Source organism: Neolamprologus brichardi, chromosome 18 (assembly GCF_056152115.1).
Source record: "Neolamprologus brichardi isolate AB-2024 chromosome 18, ASM5615211v1, whole genome shotgun sequence".
NCBI lineage: Eukaryota > Metazoa > Chordata > Actinopteri > Cichliformes > Cichlidae > Neolamprologus > Neolamprologus brichardi.
In genome coordinates, this window is record NC_142121.1 from 13,905,711 (window position 1) to 13,926,672 (window position 20,962).

Genomic DNA, 20,962 nt, shown 5'->3' on the forward strand with positions numbered 1-20,962 from the left:
GTAACCATGACATTGCCAAACTAACAAGGTGCTCCCAGCCTAAATGTTGCCGTGCATTCTTGTGCTTTCCAGATTTGCTGCTGGCTGTAGGTAGGTTAAACTGGTCACAAAGTTTAACTGCTGGCTGTAGGTAGGTTAAACTGGTCACAAAGAGGGTGCCGCACCAAAAACCTTGTGATTCCTTTGCTTGTCAGATTGCCATGACTCACCCACAATGTGCACTAAAGACACCAACTTGCTAGGTAACAATCAAGTTTCAATGAACCCTGAAAAGTTGTGGAGACCTTCCACCTTCAAAGTAAAACTTGTGCCTTGCTGCTGAAAAATGTGCAACCTTTACTTTGAAAGTAAATGGTCTCAGTTTCTAGTTCTAACTTTGCACTCTTGCTTTCATGTTCACTCTTCATAAGCACTTAGTGAGTAGTTTGTGAGTGGGGACTTTCTTATCAACTAAAGAAATAGAAAGGAGGTTTTTGATGTATACCACTTTGCAACCAACTTCACCTAACAACAGCAGGCAACCACTCCCTAGCAACCAGTGGTTGCCAGGTGGTTGCCAACCAGTCTCTATGCCCCCCTCCTCCCCTTTCAGAAGTTCCAGGTTTTAAGTGAAGCTGTGTGTGTGTTTATTGGGTGGTCCGCCTTATTTCTGCCTTCTGCCTTCGACATACCTGACTTTTCTTTGATCTCTTCCCCTTTGCTTGATTTTTACCAATTAACATTTCCCGCTCTATCTTTCCTCCTTCTCCTCCCCTCCCTCTTTCCTCCCCTCTGGGCTTTATCTCCTCCTCCCTGTCCTCTGTGCTCTGATCCAGAACCACACTGTCATACTAACAACTCCTTGGGGACTCTAAATCTGCTAGTCTCCGTGATGTAAGTTCCTCTTCCTCCTCCTACTTTGCCTCTATGACCTTTGGCGGTGGGTTCACCAACCACAGGAACCTCACGCCCCGCAGACCTCAGCCCCCCCACCTCCCCCCTCTTCATTAATGCATGCTTCACAGGATAGCACAGTGACAGTGTGTGAAGCCATTGGAGTGGTGTCAAAAGTCGTGCGACGGCCATGCATCTGTTTCTCCCAGTTAATGAGTGCATGCTCATATTTTTTGGTGGATCATCAATTTTTTGTAAAGGGCCATGCCGGTGTTTTTGCATGCTGCAGAACATTACCCATGATTCCCATCCACTATTGTAACTAACACCATACTATATGTTCTTGGCTTATCAAAATTTAAATAAAAATCTCTCTTTGTACTGTATAAAACAAACACGTTTAAGTGACTTGCATAAAGTGAGAGATGGGGTTTATTAAGCAGCACAAATCAGTGAGTTCCACTGCAGCAAAAGCAGCCAGAGCAGCAACTATGTTGCTAACTCTTCATACAAGTGACCTTACAGATTCTTACCTCTATATTTAGCACTTAAAGAATAATCTTTTGCAGAGAATGAAATCACACTCCTTCTGTGTGTGTATAATCTGAGTGTCTTCTTTTTATGTTTTGGTAGCCATTTGGGCAGTTTGTGCTTTTTGGTACACATAACTTCCTCAGTTTGAAACTATTAGCCCTCCCGCTTTGTTTATAAAGACAATTTCATACATACACTACAGCCCTAAACCTTTCTAGACACTATTCGGTTGAGGTGCATGTGAGAAAATGCATTTCTGATGCATTTGAATCGGACATTAGTTGGGAGGTTGGATTACACATCCTATCCGTGTAATGTCCAATTGAGCCCATGTCTGAAAAGCTAATAGTCCTGGAGTAATTTTCATGTGTGTGCATCCTTCTGCGCACTCTGTCCAGTCAGCACCTTCACTCAAACCACACAGAATCTCATCTGAAGCTCAGTGTTTTTGTGAAGATTTGATGCACAATGCCCATTTTTGCCTCAGAATAGTAAAGAATCCTTCCAGAAAAACTTCCTGGATCAACAAAGGTGTAAAAATGAGTGCTTGCAAATCTATTCATTACCTTTTGAGTAATCCTGCTGTAAAACAAGAAGTAAACACATTTCATAAAACCTTTGCAGACATAAAAATGAGATTAGATTTATTACACAGTTTCTGCTCTCTGTGCTGGATGTTTACTGCAGTATGTATCTAAAGAAAATTCAAGCTTCAGCGAGTAGCTCGTCACACTTGAATATAAAAGCTAAATAGTTTTGTGGTAACATAAAATATCTGCTATTTGCCACTGATTGGGGGGAAAAGAAGTCATGCAAAAACACTGGTATGGTCCTTAAATTCATGTAACCCAAAGAGTCTTCGGCTTACGTCTTGATCACTGGTGGATTTTAATATTTCTGCCAAAGTGTTTGCCAGTGAACATGACATAAAAGACGACTCTTGGACATTTCACACATTCACAGGTCAATTGTTGTCTGTTCGGGCTTCATAAGGCCTTGCTGGATTATTCTAACACTGTGTTTCTACCAGGTCCTCCTTTTTACGTGCACCGCTAGACGGACTGTGATGTTTTCTTGTAATATTGTATTTTTTTTCTCACATATTTGTCCACACAGCGCTTTCTTACGTCTTCTTACCATTTCCTCTCAGACTAACAAAGATTAACCAATGAAGACGGGCTGCTAACACTCACCATTTCCTCTGCACTGTCTTGGTTTTGTGTCATTTCTGGTAGAAATGAACTAAATATTCTGGTACACTGTGCATGCTTAAGGAAAAAATCCACTGTTAGAAACTGCAGGGAAGTGTGTCTATTCTCACCATGTCATATTGGTCATTTCAGATGTCGTGTTGGAACGAAGTGTTAGCAGGTCGTAACTTCTGATATTTCTCAAATGCTTTTGAAAGAACAGTGGCCATCGGTAAGCCTGGCTTATAGTCACTGCGTTCATTGTGACAACCGCCGCTTATATCTCCACTTGAGGGTACATCAGACTCACTACAGTCCTGTCACCACTCATGACAAGACTGTAGTGAAAAATACCTTCAGAAGTTTCCAAATCAACATTCTTAAAAAGACAAATAAACTAATGATCACAGAATTCTTTCCATGATGAAAAATCTCCTTCACAACATCCAACAAAGTGGAGAACACTCTGAGAGATGTCGGTGAACAAGATGCCTTCATGGATATAAATACAGAGCCTTTACAGCAGGCCTGGCACAAAGGGAGGAAATGCAGCATTTGGTTAAATTTAGAGGGGTGTTAAGACATTTCTACATTTCTCAGTAAGAATAACAAATAATCATCATATGTTTACACAAGTCCCAACAGCTGATATCATCAGTGACAAATGTATACGAACCTTTGTGGGCTCCCAGACTACTGTATTGCTCCTTGAGTGATACCGTTGGTCGGCCTTTCCTGTGGAGGGAAACGATGCTCCTGACATTCCTCCATTTGTACACAATCTGTCTGAATAACTTCAAAATCCTTAGAGGTGTTGAGCAGCAAAAACTTTTCTTTTCTAAAGTCCTCAGGAATCTTTTTCTCGTACCACGATTCTCGTCCACAAATGAGTTGTAAAAACCAGATTCCTTAGATAACACAGGATGTGAGTACCTGATTACGGTAGTATTCCACTGAACAGCTTTAACTACTGATTATCTTCAAGGTTCACATAATTTTCCCCCTCACATATATTAAATACTTGACTGTTTTGTTCAGTAGATAAATGACAGACTTTAAGATTTTTATTTAATTTGTTTATCTGGGCTCTTTTTTTTTATCAACTTGTACAACTTGTGTGAAAATCTGATGATATTTTAGGTCATACTGTAACTTCAGGCTAATTTATGGACATACATTTGATCTAAAACTGATTTTTTTTTTTTTTTTATTGTTACACTAGAGTTTTAAGGTCGATCTTTTTTTTTAAGGTCAAAAACTTAGCTGTGGTCCATGTACAGGTGTTGACTTTGCTGTTTTTAATATCCGCTCGTGTACACTGACTTCCTGTATACAGGTGCCTGACTTGTGGGATTGTTTGATCTGATGCTTTGGCGTCACATGGGAAATCTTGCACAAGCTGTATCGTCTGTATTCCCATCAGCTGTATTCATAAACTAATGATTTATTGATGGTTTGGCGCAGACGCCTCCTGTCAAACTCTGCGACCTGTTTTTCTGCAGGACTTGCTGCAGATTGTGTAGCACATCTGTCCATCCTCCATCCACGTGTCCATCCATCCCGGTTATTTTTCCTCCAGTTCATCCACTCACACCACCGCAGCCTGACTGTCATGTATTTTTAGCCGAACTAGATTGTTGCTTTTCGGTCTTCTTGTCCTCCATCCTTCAAGTGAAATCTAACGCCTGGAGATGAGCTATTAATATTTCAGGCCAGTGGTGTGATCGTTCACTCGATTCACGCTCTGACTTCACTCGAAGGGGGGAAAACAAACTCACTCATAGTTTTCGTTTTTTGTGGCCTTTTTTTCTACACTTTCTGTTTTCATCCAGGGGACAGATGCATAAAGCTTTGTTGCCAATTAAGCACTTAACAGGTTTAAATATTTAGACGTTACAATCAATGCAAAATTGCACAAATGGACTGCATGTATTTATGGACTTCTATCACCTGATGCCTGCAGTGACCTCTGATAGCAGATTTGTGGCACTCAAGTGATCATTCATCTGCAGTTTAGGACTTCTTTAAACACTGAGATGACTTCAGAGTTGGTTGTGTGAGGGTTTAAAATTCTGAATTAAATCTAATAAACTTCTAATTGTGGTCTAATTATGCCACAGTCATACTCAGGAAAACAGTGGTCTGAGAACGCAGCGCCTCCATAACATTGCCAGCTCTGTGGAATGAACTTGTGTGATCTTGTTCCCTTTGAAATGGTTGCTTTGAAGATGGGGACCAGTTATCCAACCACTCGCAGTCAGCTGCCATTTTCAAAGTAGTTTTTGTATGTCAAGATGAAAGAAGATTAGAAGTTTGTTTGTTTTTTTTAATGTGGAAAATCATAAATTTTTTGCCATCTGTTGGACAATCCAGTGATTTAATGCTCTGATTTTATTATAGGAATATGACCAGAACACAACCAGTTGGCAACCAGCTGAGTCAAGTCCTCATGAGACCTGTCACAGAATTAGAGTGATTGCAATATGTTGGCAATCTGTCTACATTTATAAATTAGACAGCAATTATTTGCTAACCTTCACAGTCTGTGAGCGACTATAGTCAGTCCAAGTAGGATTATTTGGACAAATGTATTATTTGAAGACAGCTTGCCTCCTACCAGGCAACCTGTGTGCAGTTACCTCGTAACTGAAAGTGGTCACCTACAAGAATTGTCAACCTCTGGGCAACCAGTTGGTTTTGTTTTTTTGTTTTTTTCCACGTGGAGGTTGGCATCTGATTTTTACTCTAGTGTACCTGAGACATTTCTTTGAACCGTGGATTTGGCTTTTTCAGTGTTTCTGTATATGTTTTCTGCATTATAAAGCCTGTCAGTCTTAAGCCTGTATTCTCTCTAATGGCCAGCAGGAGGTGGCTTCTCCAGTTGCAAAAAGTAGTTACATTGAATAGGAGTCTATGGAAAAATAGACCTCCACTTCCTGTACTCTAAGACCCCAGTAAATGCTTCTCTGATAAGTTTAGATTTGCTGGTTTTAAGTTTTACTGAATATAATATAATGTTCAGTTTGGAAAGTAAAGCCCTCATTAGACTGGAAAAAGACTGGGCAGTAAGGTAAGGTGGCCTTACTTTCCCCTTAACGAGTCTCTACCGTACTGTGTCTGTCAGTTTCTCAGTCGGTTTTTAAGAGACGCAAACGTTATGATGCTTGATTGCGGAGAATTCTTAAATTATATCTGTCATACCAATGATTTCATATTTGTGTTTTGCCAGTGTACCAGCCAAATATAACAAATCACTGAACAGAAGCTTCTTTAAAATGTGTCAAATGAAGTGATGTTAGGCGCTTGCACTGCTCGCTCGGCCAGTGATAGTGGTAGCAGGTGTGGGTCATTAGCTGCTGTGTCCCCTGAGTAACTGAATGCTATTAAGTGGCAGAGGGAAGGTTGAAACAGCTGCTCAAATTGACTCTTGTCTGCTTCCGTAGCTAAATGTCTGCGGTAACTATGTAACCTTTTTTTCTTGGTTTGTTTGCCTTTTTCACCAGATTGCACATTCCTGTTAGGTGAGAAGGTTAAACGTCTGTCACTTATTTAAGTTATTTAAAGGCTGACCTGCTGGTTTTTGCTCCAGCTTCAAGCAAACAAAATTAGTTTTAAGTTAAATCAGCATCTTTCAGATAAAGCAGGCAGAACAGGTCAGACTAAAAACGGCATTAGGAGCAGTATGTTAGGAGTTGACGTTCTTATATCCACTGAAAGAAAACTGCAACAAGAATAAAGTAAGAAACAATCAGGTGAAAACATAAAAGTTCCTCATGAAATGGCTTTCATTTAAAATTCTTTCATTACATTACTCCTTATTTTTGTTTCATGTGCACGTCACTTCTACATCAGCACCTTTGCTCGCTTTCTTTCGCTCGCTCCCCTTCATCTTTCTGTATGAATCTCCTCACTTCCTGTTTTCCTCGGTGGCAAATGGCTGCAGGCGCCCCGTTGCTCCTCTCTGACAGCTCCTTGTCGTTGGCAGGACCTGCCTCGCTCTCCGGTGGCTCCGCCTCTGGATTCCTGCTTCCTGAGACCGGCGCGCCCGGCCAACCGCCGACCTCCCTCGCGCTGGGCCGCACGCTCCCCCTCCTCCTCCCCAAAGTGGAGCGAGGGCTCGAAGAGGAGGTTCACCTTCCCGCCGCCGGGACACCGGAAGACCATCCTGGAGGGTGAGGAGCCGCCGTAAAGCCGTCCTCTACCTCCTCCTCCACCTCTGCCTAAACAGACCCAGTACCTCAGAAACCCTCCCCCAAACATATGGACTCCCTCTAGAGGAGCCTGAGAGAGGGGTTGGGATCTAACCAGTAGCACCAGCTGACCATCAAGGAACCAGAACCTTTTTTTTTTTTTTTTAAGAGGAACCTGGAATGTACTGTATTTAAAGACGACACATACAGAAAAATAAGTTTCCATAAGAGGTGCCTGTATACTTGAGTTAACCATCACCCACGTACGTGTGTGTGTCTGAACCTATTTTTCAGGTAAATACTCCTCCTGTGTTTACATTTTACTTTTTCTTCATCGCTGTCCCATAAACATTCATGCAAACCTTTTTTTAAATCCTTTTTTTATTTCTTTTTGTTTTGCCAGCCTTTAAAGCTTCACTTTACTTTTCTGTTTACCTTCAAGGAGAGGAAAGACAACAAAAACAAGGAAGCAAACAAACAAAAAAACAACTTCTGCTTCACCGGGTCTGAAGCGGAGACACATGATGTCATTTCTGATGCTCGTGTCCGTCTTTATTTTTACGTTGAGATGAATGTTTGACTCTGTAGACGTGTAGAAGATGGGTGACAACAAACGTAATAACCTTATGCATATTTGGAAGGCAGTTGTATAAATATGGGTCAAATATTTGCATGCCTTTTGAATACTAGCACTTTAGTGCATGTACATAAAGAGCTATAGTCATTTGTGAGTGCTCAGCTCAGCTGTTTGGGGGAGGGGACTGTTTTGTTGTCACATGATTTGCATTGATGAAAATAAGATGTTTTTAAGTAAATTATTGTACCTATCAGGCTGGCTTTGTACAGTTGTTACTATTGGATATGAAAAACCTTTTCTTTTGACAGGAAAAAGGGATTGTGGAAAACATGAATGTTTTAAATGAAAAGTCTATGTCAAAAAAAGTCTTAACGAGCTATAGTCCTATGTAAATACTAAATGGTAATAAATATGAATGTGTATTTCCAAGACCGCCTCTTTTCTTGTATCTCTCCATGACAGAGGTTAGCTGTAGCACACGATGGATTGTGCGCTCTTTCGTTAGACCCGAGTTTGCGTTCTTGGCAAACACGCCATCCTGAACCGTGTGCGTGTGGATTACGGTGCAGACCACAGCGTTACAGCGGGTCAGGGTGGGACGCGCACAAGAGAGCATGCGAATAAGAAGATTGTGTCCACCCAGAAGTCAAATCCTCTTGCATCACGTTGTGCCATCTTACTCTTGTTTCCCAGGTTATTGTGCAAGTCAAAGACCGTTACTACTACCCCCACTAGTTTATTTAAAGGTCTGCAGGACCGAATCTGCTGTTTTACCTACCCCTGGCACAGTCACTCACTGTAAAGAGATTATTTTTTGGACATTTTGCCCTTATTTAGATAGAACAGTAAAGGTCAAGCGCACTGGAGTCACACTGGGGACTCAAGCTGCTACACACCATATCTGACCCAAGTGGTGACCTCAAGAACTTGAAAAAAACAACAACAACACCAGCGTACCAGTTTCTTGTATGAATACTTCAGACTGACTGCGAAAGGGAGTTTCCGGCATCTGGACAGGATTAGAAGAGTGTTTCAGAAGGACGGCTCAGGTTGATTAGTTTAGAGACTAAGTTAAAGAGGCAAGGCTAAGATGGTTTAGACACGTGCAGGGATTGCGGTAATATTGGACAAACAATGATGAAGGTGGACCTTCCAGGCAGGAGGAAAAGAAGCCCACAAAGAAGATTCATGGAAGTAGTGAAGGAGGGTGTTGAGAGGGTCGGTGTGGCAGAGGAGGATGCTAGGGATAGGGTGAGATTGAGGCAGATGATTTACTCTGGTGAGTCGGAAAGGGAGGAGCTGAGAGAAGAAGAAGACTAAGAGCAGTTGGGGCCTTTGGATAGTTTCCTTGTGTGTGTGTAACCCATCCTTATGGGCAAAAAACTCAAGTCAGGGGTGTAGACACTCTGAGTGAGAGGAGTGCCAGCAGAGGCCACTAGTATTTAGCACTAGTTTACAGATATGTTTCTACACCATTATAACCTATGGATGCAATTGGCTCATCAGGTTAGTTAGAGTTAGCAGATATTTAAAGTCAGTTTGGCCAGCAGTAGCTTCAGGTTTAAACAAAGCATGAGGCTGAATTCACCAACCTATAGCCTGTATTATTAAAGCAGGAGTTCACCAACACACACCGACCCCTCTGAAAGCAGCTGACTTCCTTTTATGCTCTACCTGCCTCAATTGTTTTTATTTTGGTTTTTTTCAGTGACAGAAACAAGCTTCCATACATTAAAAACACAGGACCACACCCCATTTAACAAAATGTATAAATGAGAAAAAAAAGTCTTATCATTAAGGAATGTTTAACAAACCAGGTACAAATAGCTTTGGGTCTTTGTGGCTCTAGTAATCTTCTCAAATGTCACTCTGGCTTATTCCTAAAATGTTGTTAATTAGCCTGGTTTGTTTTTTAGTTTGCTATCATCTTGTGAAAAGTGATCAGGAAACGGGTTTAAATAAAACAATAAAACATCTCTGCATGATGTCATAGGGACCCTAATGTGGTCTGCTGAGGCACACAGCTCTGGCTTGGAACCAAGAAGCCCCACCCACCTGCTATTCAAGCCTTTTACCTGCTCACAAGGGGGAGCCAATCAGTAATAAGACCCTTTAAGTGGTGTTAAAGGGAGAGGACTTAAAACAGCTACTTTTAAACATTGGGGGGACTGCACTGAGAATCATGCAAAGCTACCCTGGAGTCCAACAATACAAACATGGAGCTGGAAATGTGCCTAATAGTTCCCTGTACAGTGCAACAGGCTCTTTATAGTACTTGACTGGCAGCTAATACAGACAAAGGTCCTATTTCTTTTCTTGTTTATTTGACTACTTTTCAATTTTTAATTCCAAACAACAAACAAAGTTCAAGAATTAAATCTCTCTCTTTTATTGGCTCAGAGGGACAGTGTGTGATGGTGGCAGAGAGGGGAAAGAGAGAGTGATGAAGAGGCAGAAGCAGAGAGCTGAAGGCCTCCGTATACCTTTCACTGAGTTATAAGAATGAATAATTAAAGCGTCCCGGCTGCACGCTGGGAGCTGCTGATGGTACTGAGTGGGTCAGCGGCTGGAAGGAGAAGATGCTCTTCTTTTACTTCCATCCACCCGAGAGGAACCCACCACAGCTGAATAATTTACTCCAGCCCTGAAGTCCCTGCTGAAACACACAGACACGCTGCTAAACACCGGCCACGGCAAGAAGGGTGTGACCTCTGCAAAATACAAGTAACACCCAAATACAGTACATATCCTGAAGCAGACACCGACATATGATGAATTTTATATCACTTGAAGGTCAATGTGATATAAATGGATGGTAATTTTACTAAATATTCAAGTCATTACAAGCTGAAGAGGAAGTTTTTAGCTTTTTACCATCGTGGTGGTGAGCTGAAAGTCTGTGTTTGATTTTTTTTCTTACATTTTTATGATTTCAGTTAGATGTTTTGCCATTGCCTGATTTTCCTTTCATTTAAAAGATTTGTGTAGAGTAAGGTGAGATTTTCATCAGCCTCAGTGTAGATCAGGGCTGATAATTTCAGATGAGAGATCAGCATTTCTCTGAAGTAGGCAGGACAATTTCCAGTATTATGCACATTACTGCTGGAATGAGCTGAAGTGGACAAGATGCTCTGTTTGGCATTTTTCTTTCCGCCCTAGTTTAATGTCTATGAGCAGAACGATCATAGCACTGACCAATATACAGGTGAGAAATGTAAAATATACAAAGAGGATTTCTTTCCTACTGTCGTGCATTTGTTTGGTTAGGGCCTTATAATGCATTTCATCCAGGTGATGTACCTGCAATGGCTGAAAAACACCTCAAAACATTCCCTTTCAATACAGACTAAATAAATGAAACACCTGGACTCAAACCAGGAAAATATTTATTTCTTGGGAGCAGTATTAAAAGGCAGATCAACACATGCGGTGTCTGATTTTAAGTGCTTTTGAGTATGTAGGGGAGCAGGAATTAAATGTGTGGTGGGACTGAACCAAAGTGCCTTGTATCCAAAGATCAAAGATCGAAATAACCTTTCTGTGTGTCTTTGTGTGTGATTTAACATGTGGATATTGTGTGTATATACACGAAAGTCTATTTATTCATAGATAGTAAAAGTAATACAAATTCAGGCTTTTATTTTTTCCACATTAACTGATCAGAACTATAGATACTGGGCTTGATTTCAGAATTAACATATACTAGTTATGGCAGGATCAGACAACCAACTCGCTCCGATGTTGCGCAAACATGCAGGTCCTCTCCCTTGTCTGCTCCACTGACATCAGGCTGTAATGGCAAACACGTGGCTGTTAGCTGACCTAATAGCTGATCAGTGTCGTGTTTTTAGTGCTTTTAGTGTAGTGAAGTGTTTTTTATGGATTTCTGTTTCTGTGTTGCTAGGTCAGGTTGTGGTTGGCATGAATCAAACCTCCTGACATGTAACCCCCTCCCCCCCCCCTCCCCCGACTAAAAACATGATTGTTCATTTCATATATAATAGAGATTCTAAGATTGGTGTAAATGTGAGAGTGCAGGGTTGTTTGTCTCTCTAGTTTAGCTCTGTGATGCACTAACACAGAAAGACTGGTGGTCTGTGGAGGGTATGACCTGCCTCACTCTTTAAGGTATATGAGATAGCTACAAACTCCTCTATTTCCCTGTAAAATAGCCCCTGTGCCAGCATTCACACCGACCTGTTCACCTTCAGCCATCCTTATGCTGCCAGATTGTTCCAGTCTCATCATTTATGCATTTCACGTTTGGCTTGAATTCTGCCTGTTTGTGTCCCTTGTGTATCCTGACTCATCCTCTACTACATGTAAACAACTCTTTTTCTTGTTTTACTGAGCTGCACGGTGCACAAAGCTAAAAAAATAAATAAAAAAATGTTTGACTGATGGACGATCGCTTGATTAGACTCATCGCATTCTGTGTGATGAGTTTTCCAGGAAAAGATTTACCAGAAATCCTGTGTTTGGAACCGCTAATGTACTTAATGTGCAGATACCGACAGAGCATACTGCAGGAAACAAAGGCTGCGATGGGCATTCATTGGCTTTTCCATCATCCGAAAACTCGTTTTGTGTTGTAACTCATTTATGCTTCGTTCTCCGGTGCATTTGCCACATGTGTTGATCAGTTTACATGTGTTAATTTATAGCCTCTGCGAATGCTGTCTGGGTAAGTAATGTGAGCTGCAAGTGAGACATTGTGTGAAAATTTGCTAATTTGTTTTATTTTTCTATGTTCATTTTGCTGTAGATGTTGTTTATTTGGAGAGTTTTCTCCTCTGAAAAAACAAAAAACAAAAAAGCAATCACCCAATGCCACCACCTCCTAAGATATTATGCTCCAGAAATGCAATATTTAGCAGACGTTAGTGTAAAAGCAGGATTTTATGCTTTTGTTTGTGTCTCTCTTTGCCCTCGCTTTCTTAAATGACACTCTGCTTTACAAAGTCACTCGAAAATGTTCCAATTAACTGATAAGAAAAATAAATCAGTCATCAAAGAGGTCACTGGATGTTTTTCAGGATTTTCAGTGACAAACATCTGCTAATGTGATTTTATCACTGAGATGGCACAACACCAAAAAACTGTTCTACCTGTCGTGACCCATGACTGAAATGCCAAATTCTTATTGCAAACAAATACTGTAAAGAAACCTCTCGCTCTTTCTTTCCAGCCAGCAGCTGTGACATTAGTCCAGGTTATTCTATGAAGTCTGCTAAGTAAAACTGTGCATGTTTATTAAACCACTTCTATAAATGACACTGCCTTTCAATGTTTACTCTGACATTTGGCTGTGATTGAAAAAGATAAAAAGGTCCACGTTTTCCATTTGGGCTGTGATGAATAATGCAGCGGCGGCTGTCTGGCCGTCTCTGTCAGATTGTCTAGAGCCATTTCCCCCTTGAGTTCTTAAATCTCCGTGCATCTCACTGAACAGATGAGACGAGCTTCGTGCTCTCTCTCTCCTTTGTGGAGTTTTGCAGCTGATGTCTGAGGACTCAGCTGACAGCTTAGAAGTCTGAGCGCTGGGGATCGACGTGCAGGGCTGAAGCAATGATACTGATTTTATGCCACTGGAAGATAAACAGATGTGCTGATTATGCGAAGGCTCCTGAGGATGGCTGAGCGTTTGTGTAGTAAATGAACAGTCTGAGTAACAACAAAGTACGATGCAGGAGAGACATGTTTCCAGTGACTTTCTATTTCTTCGTCAAGGAGCCCCTTTAATGCTGAGTTCCTGTTTTGTTTTTCAGATGGTTAACTAAATATATGTCTGACTGACAGGTGTACCTACTTGTCAAGGTTTTTCCTTTTGCATGGATTGGTCATACATAAGAGAGTAGTGGATTTCTAGATGACGGTTGGAGGGAGAATTTCAAAACAGAAAACAGCTTTGTAAAATTGTAGACCAAAGCAGTGAGATGGTGTATAAATTAGGCAGAGCAAAGTCTGAGGAATACAAAAGCCACTGGTCATAAACAAAGCAAAGCAAGACAACATCAGCTGATAGCAGGGAGGGGAAAAAATCCCAAAGCAACAGAAGATCAGATCAGTGCCAGTCCAGAGAACACAGGTATAAGTGTCGCAATCCCCAGTGTTTAAGAGACTGTAGACAGCAGAGACGCTGTGCTGCAGGATGTGAACATTTTATTAGACCAACAAATTTCTAAAGTAATTTTTTGAATGCAGGTGAGACAAAGCCTTAAAAATGTGTTGCTGAAGACATGAAGGATGAAGGTGTATGCACAGTAGTCTTGCTGAGTGCACATGTGCTAAGGGATTTCTACAATCCCATCAGCTGAATTTCTTCAATCTCACTGGACAGATTTCTTTATTCAATTCAATTCAATTCAATTTTATTTATATAGCGCCAAATCACAACAAATGTCGCCTCAAGGCGCTTCATAGATACAGAGAAAAACCCAACAATCATATGACCCCCTATGAGCAAGCACTTTGGCGACAGTGGGAAGGAAAAACTCCCTTTTAACAGGAAGAAACCTCCGGCAGAACCAGGCTCAGGGAGGGGCGGCCATCTGCTGCGACCGGTTGGGGTGAGAGAAGGAAGACAGGATAAAAGACATGCTGTGGAAGAGAGACAGAGGTTAATAACAGATATGATTCAATACAGAGAGGTCTGTTAATACATAGTGAGCGAGAAAGGTGACTGGAAAGGAAAAACTCAATGCATCATGGGAATCCCCCGGCAGCCTACATCTATTGCAGCATAACTAAGGGAGGATTCAGGGTCACCTGGTCCAGCCCTAACTATATGCTTTAGCAAAAAGGAAAGTTTTAAGCCTAATCTTAAAAGTAGAGATAGTGTCTGTCTCCCGAATCCAAACTGGAAGCTGGTTCCACAGAAGAGGGGCCTGAAAACTGAAGGCTCTCCCTCCCATTCTACTTTTAAATACTCTAGGAACAACAAGTAGGCCTGCAGAGCGGGAGCGAAGTGCTCTAATAGGGTGATATGGTACTACAAGGTCATTAAGATAAGATGGGGCCTGATTATTTACGACTTTGTATGTGAGGAGCAGGATTTTGAATTCAATTCTGGATTTAACAGGAAGCCAATGAAGGGAAGCCAAAACAGGAGAAATATGCTCTCTCTTTCTAGTCCCTGTCAGTACTCTTGCTGCAGCATTTTGGATTAACTGAAGGCTTTTCAGTGAGTTTTTTGGACATCCTGATAATAATGAATTGCAGTAGTCCAGCCTGGAAGTAATAAATGCATGAACTAGTTTTTCAGCGTCACTCTGAGACAGGATATTTCTAATTTTAGAGATGTTGCGCAGATGGAAGAACGCAGTCTTACATATTTGTTTAATATGTGCATTGAAGGACATATCCTGGTCAAAAATGACTCCAAGGTTCCTCACAGTGTTACTGGAGGCCAAGGTAATGCCATCCAGAGTAAGAATCTGGTTAGATACCATATTTCTAAGCTTTTCAGCGCCGAGTACAATGACCTCAGTTTTATCTGAGTTAAGAAGCAGAAAGTTAGTGGCCATCCAAGTCTTTATGTCTTTAAGACATTCCTGCAGTTTAACTAATTGGTGTGTGTTATCTGGCTTCATGGACAGATAGAGCTGGGTGTCATCTGCATAGCAGTGAAAATGTATGCTATGTCTTCTAATGATGCTGCCTAAGGGAAGCATGTATAATGTAAACAGGATTGGTCCTAGCACTGAACCCTGTGGAACTCCATAATTAACCTCAGTGTGTGAAGAGGACTCTCCATTTACATGCACAAATTGGAGTCTATTAGATAGATATGATACAAACCACTGCAGTGCAATACCTGTAATACCTACAGCATGTTCTAATCGCTCTAATAGGATATTATGGTCAACAGTATCGAATGCTGCACTAAGGTCAAGAAGGACAAGCACAGAGATGACTCCACTGTCAGAGGCCATAAGAAGATCATTTGTAACCTTCACTAAAGCTGTTTCTGTGCTGTGATGAACTCTGAAACCTGACTGAAACTCTTCAAATAAACCATTCCTCTGCAGATGATCTGTTAGCTGTTTGACAACTACTCTTTCAAGGATTTTTGATATGAAAGGAAGGTTGGAGATTGGCCTATAATTAGCTAAGACTGCTGGGTCTAGAGATGGCTTTTTGAGTAAGCATCTGTTGGGTATGGTGTGCCACAGGGGTCATTTATGGGACCCTTTTTATTTTTTTAATATACACTCTGTTCAGGCATGTAATTCAGAGACAGAGTGTTTCTTTTCATTTTTATGCTGATGAAATGCAGGTACTCCTGACCATTAGATCATCTAACCTTTGTTTAGATGAACCCTAAGTTATTATCATTTGATCACAGCTCATAGATAAACAAATTCTTCCATCAGCTGGTTCCCCATTGCAAAGAACACTCACTACTACTTTACTTGCATTAACAGAAAATCATTGAACAGTGCACAGATGCAATGGTTTAAAGCAGAACTAAAAAAAAACAGGATCACACCACTTAGGTTTTAGCCCTTTTACATTGGCTTCCATTATGTTTAAGAATACCCTTTAAGGTTTTATTGATCACTGTCAAGGCCTTCATGGGCTTGCTCCTCCTTACTCAGATTTGTGACCTCTTAGCACTAGTGCATGTCTTGCCTCTGTAGGTGAAGATCTTTTACCTGTTCCAGGCAAGTTGCTGCAACATAAACAGTATGTTAATGACTTTGGTCTGTTTCTAGATTGAAGCTTTGGATTGTGGGTTTTACTCACCCTCCTGGATTTGGGTATTCTTCTGTTCGGTGACTGTTACACCATATGTTACGGTGCTATTATATCACAGAGCTGTGCAGGAATCATGCACAATTTACTTATGATCAAATATTCAGATTTGTTGTGAACTTTTTTTTCTTTGTTAATCTCCCGTTTTCAAGTTAGAGGACTTTGTGTCTTCCTTAGTACTACTGTTTCATAAGAATCTGTTACATTTGGGGGGCTTTAAATGACTGGGATTGTTTTAAAATAAGCCAGTTGCGTTGCTGAAAACTGAAAATTGAAACTTAATTTTGCATCCACATTTAATGCACCAAAGACTACAATCTGCCACTTTTTAAATTAAATATTTGCTAATATGTAAGAAAGAATACATTCATCTTCAGTTTTCAGTAACTCCATGTCTTTGTTCACATTTTAAACCTGTTAAAAATAAAATGAAATGCTCTCCAGAAACTTAAGACAGCATGTACAATCTTTAAAAAAGACATGTTTTATTCACTTTTACTTAACTACCTTCATTTTCCATGTGTCCTGCTGACAGCATTAACCTTTCTGAGGGCTCCACGCTGCGTTGTTCAGCATGCAATCTGTCAAAAAATTGGACCCTAAATTGCACAAGCTTGCAGCTGTGCGCAAAGGCCTCGAACAGACAATGAGTGACACAATGGGCCTGGCTGTGCCATTAGCTGAGAGGTTGTCATGCCAACAGTACAAAAAGCCCCACACTCGGCGCAGGCGAGAGGTTTGGCCCCAAGGAGAATTCATGGAGAGCGAGAGCTTTGCTTAAAGGCCCTCCCCTTCTCCTCCCTCCCGTTACATCGTTATTCATCCTGAGGTTCCCGTCTAGAGCCGCAGACCCATAGTGCCCATACTGGGGAAGCAGCATGGCTGAGGCTGGGTGTCAAGTTTTTGGGGGTATTTGCGCCACAAGAAAAACACCATTGTACCAGTAAACAGGCAGACCCTTTGTGTGGAGGAGTGTGACAACCGTTTGAACCCTGAACTGAAGCAGCAGGGCTAGCGCTCATGCTGGCGCAGAATCAAAAACACAATGTCCACCAAAGAAAACATCTACAGGAAATGTGAAAGAGTACAGCTGCACTATGTTTACAAATGTAAAGATAATCTAAAAGTGAAAGTGTTTACAAAGTATTATTCCTAAAACATAAAATATCAATTGTTCTCTTGTTGTTTTTTTAAAGCTTTAATCAGAAACATGCTAAAATGCCTTAATCCTGTATTCCTTCTAATACTAAGAGGCAGGCGACTCCTTTGCTTTCAAAAACAAGTACAGAGAAATTAGTGTCCCATCAAATAAACAGTACATATATTATGGTTTTACTGGCACATTTCAACAGCTTCGGGTTGTCTAAATCCAAAGATGTTATGTAGGTCTTTCAAAGTTGGCTACTTTTGGCTACTTTTCTCTTACAAGCAATCTATGTATGTTGTGCAGTGTGTCCTCAAAAAATCTGAGGAAACTGGACAAGTGTAAAAAAAAATATCTTTAGCAAATGAACAGTATCTGAAAATCATCACTGAGGAAAAACTTGAGAGATGCACCTGTACCTTCATGTACTGTTGATCCATCTATTGTTCACTGAAGCCTAATCAGAAATGCTCTCAGTGGAAGGGCAGCTGTAAAGAAGCCTCGAGGATGGGGAGGAGGTAGAGAAAGATGAGGTATGCAAAATGTTTTAAGTCATCCTAATATGTACGGTAACAGTCAGTGTCTACAGCCACCTGTCAAACACAGTGGAGGCTCCGTTGTGGTTTGCGGTTGACTTTTAGTTGGTGGTTTTGGGGATCTTATCAAATTTGTGGAATTTCAAACTCAGAAGACAGCGTTCAGATTTTGATCCACCTGAAAAGTGTCCCATTGGCAAAGGCTTAACTTTTTAGCATGACAGTGATTCCATACACACTGCCAATGCAGTAAAAGTATACCTGGATAGAAAAAACACACAATGGAATAATATAGGTCATGGAAAGAATCCAAAACATTACTGAAGCAGTGTGGGATTATCTCAGCAAACAACAGGCAGCCAACATCCAAATAAAACCTGTGAATGTCCCTCAAGAAGCCTGGAGAACTATTCCTGAAGACAACTTTATTAGAAGAAAGCTTTTCTAAGAGATTTCAGGCTGTGTTGAAGAATAAAGGTGGTCATGCTACAGTAAATGCTGACAAACTTTGACTTTTATGCTGTATTGTTGTGTTTGTGCGTTTTAGTAAAAGACTGCGCCTGTTTTCCATTTTCCTTGCAAAATGTAAAGAAATGAGGGGTGACTTAGGATTTTTGCACAGTACTGTAACTTTAAGCAGTTTATCTGATTTTTCTATGCCATTCAGCTGTTTTCACATGCGTACAGACATCGCATCTGCTGCGCGTCACACAAGACTGCTGCTGATCCCAATCAGGTTATCTCAAAGTTTCCTCGCAAACACAAACTGAGAAGAAAAAAAATTCCAACAGGCTTCAAGTTCAGTTAGACCATCTGTCCGTCTTTTGAGGAGCAAAAACAAAAAGAGGCCATTCATTTGGTGCCTCCTTGATTCTTCCTTTGTCTGTGTAATTTGCTTTGGATGTGCCCAGTCTTCTTCATGGCACTGGCACAAACACACATACACACACAGTTCACATCTTTGTGTTTCCCCCAGCAGGCCTCTGTCTCTACACGGACTGAAATGTATGGTGATGAAATCTTTGGGTCTCATGGCATCTAATCCCACTCTGAGGATAGCTGAATCCCTGTCTGAGTAAAAGAACATGAAACAATGATGCCAGATTTTTGGACCATAATCCTTAAAGGAATAAGCAATCCTGCATATTCTAGATGTTAAAACGTCTTTGCAATGTTTAGCATTTTACCATATGAATATGTTTCGTGTTTAATATGAGCTCCAATTTTTTTTATGCTGATATTAAATGAAGAAAATGTTGCGTGGAGATCAGGGGAGGTACCTCAGGATTGGCAGACCGGGGTGGTGGTTCCCATTTTTAAGAAGGGGGACCGGAGGGTGTGTTCCAACTATAGGGGGATCACACTCCTCAGCCTCCCTGGGAAAGTCTATGCCAGAGTGCTGGAAAGGAGAGTCCTTCCGTTAGTCGAACCTCGGATAGAGGAGGAACAATGCGGTTTTCGTCCTGGTCGAGGAACTCTGGATGTGCTCTTTATCCTCTCAAGGATACTTGGGGGTGCATGGGAGTTTGCTTAACCAGTCTACATGTGTTTTGTGGACTTGGAGAAGGCATTTGACCGTGTCCCTCGGGGGGGTCCTGTGGGGGGTGCTCTGGGAGTATGGGGTGTTTGGCCCATTGCTACGGGCCATTCGATCCTTATACAACCGTTGCAAGCGCTTGGTCCGCATAGCCGGCAATAAGTCGGACTCGTTCCTGGTGGGTGATGGGCTCTGCCAGGGCTGCCCTTTGTCACCACTTCTGTTCATAATTTCTATGGACAGAATTTCTAGGCTTAGCCAAGTGGCAGCTTGGCTAAGCCTAGAAATACCTTGCCCCAAGTGGAAGAGTTTAAGTATCTTGGGGTCTTGTTCACGAGTGAGGGGAGAAGGGAGATCGACAGTCAGATTGGTGCTGTGGCTGCAGACGCTGTACCGGAGCGTCGTGGTGAAGAGAGAGCTGAGTGTAAAAGCAAAGCTCTCAGTTTACCAGTTGATCTACGTCCCTACCCTCACCTATGGTCACGAGTTTAGTTTAGTGTAGTTTATTTATTTATATAGCACATTTAATTAAAACAGTGGTATTGACCAAAGTGCTGTACAAACATACAAATTACACAATAAAATAACGAATATCAATTAACATCAATGCCAAATAACAAATAAATAAGTAAATAACTCTCATGCAGTATTAAAAGCCAATGAGAAGAAATGTGTTTTAAGACAGGATTGAAAAAGATTGACGGTAGGAGTCTGTCTGATGTGGAGAGGCAAATCATTCCACAATTTAGGCGCCGCAACCGCAAACACACGATCACCTCTAAGAACCAGCCTTGACCTTGGTGTGGCCAAGAGAAAAAGATTACCCAGTCTAAGAGCTCTAGCTGTGGGTAGTAACCGAAAGAACAAGATCACGGATACAAGCAGCAGAAATGAGCTTCCTCCGAAGAGATAGGGTGAGAAGTTTGGCCATCTGGGAGGGGCTTAGAGTAGAGCCGTTGCTCCTCCACATCGAAAGGAGGTAGTGGAGGTGGTTCGGGAACCTGACAAGAATGCCTCCTGGGCACTTCCTGCATGAGGTGTCCTGGGAGGAGGCCCCGGGACAGACCCAGGATCTGGCCTGGGAACGCCTTGGTGGAGAGGGAGGTCTGGGCGTCTCTGCTTAGACTGCTGCCCCTACGACCCGGAGAAGATGGATGGATGGATATATGAAGAAAACACAAATGCATAATAACTACACATTTGCTATTTATTCTTTTTATTTAAAAAAAAAGGTGATGTTGAAAAAGAAGCTACACACAAATGCAATAGATTAAAAAAATTATTCTTCATCTTTTTGAATTGATCATTGTGGTGGCGTCACTTCTACAAAAATTTGAGAAACAACTACAGTTACAGTGATAGGATGCCACCTGTGCAACAGGTCATGCTCCCAACTTTATGGGAACACTTTGGGAACGGTTGCTTCCTGTTCCAACTTGACTGGAAGGTCCATAAAGACACAGTGTTCAGTGTGGAAGAACTTGACTGGCCTGCACAGAGTTCTGACCTCAACCCAACATAACACCTTTGAGATGAATTAGAGGTGGGACTGTGAGCAAGACCTTCTCGTCCAACATCAGTGTCTGACATCGGAACAACAGTCAAATATTCCCATGAACACACT

The 20,962-nt window shown here is 41.5% G+C and overlaps 1 protein-coding gene across 5 annotated transcripts in view; it reads left to right on the forward strand.

Annotated features, from left to right (window-relative positions):
- The window catches only part of mtcl1 (microtubule crosslinking factor 1), a 78,713-nt gene extending 70,928 nt beyond the window's left edge, over positions 1–7,785 (forward strand). For 2 of the 5 annotated variants that reach the window (XM_087831382.1, XM_006792294.3), the window contains one exon: positions 6,583–7,785. In XM_087831382.1, the coding sequence (XP_087687508.1) occupies positions 6,583–6,786 (204 nt within the window). In that variant the 3' untranslated portion in view covers positions 6,787–7,785. Of the gene's footprint in view, positions 1–815 lie in introns of all 5 variants that reach the window. The other 3 variants (XR_015716755.1, XM_087831384.1, XM_087831383.1) reach the window with 3 other exon arrangements.
- Positions 7,786–20,962: the final 13,177 nt, after the last annotated feature.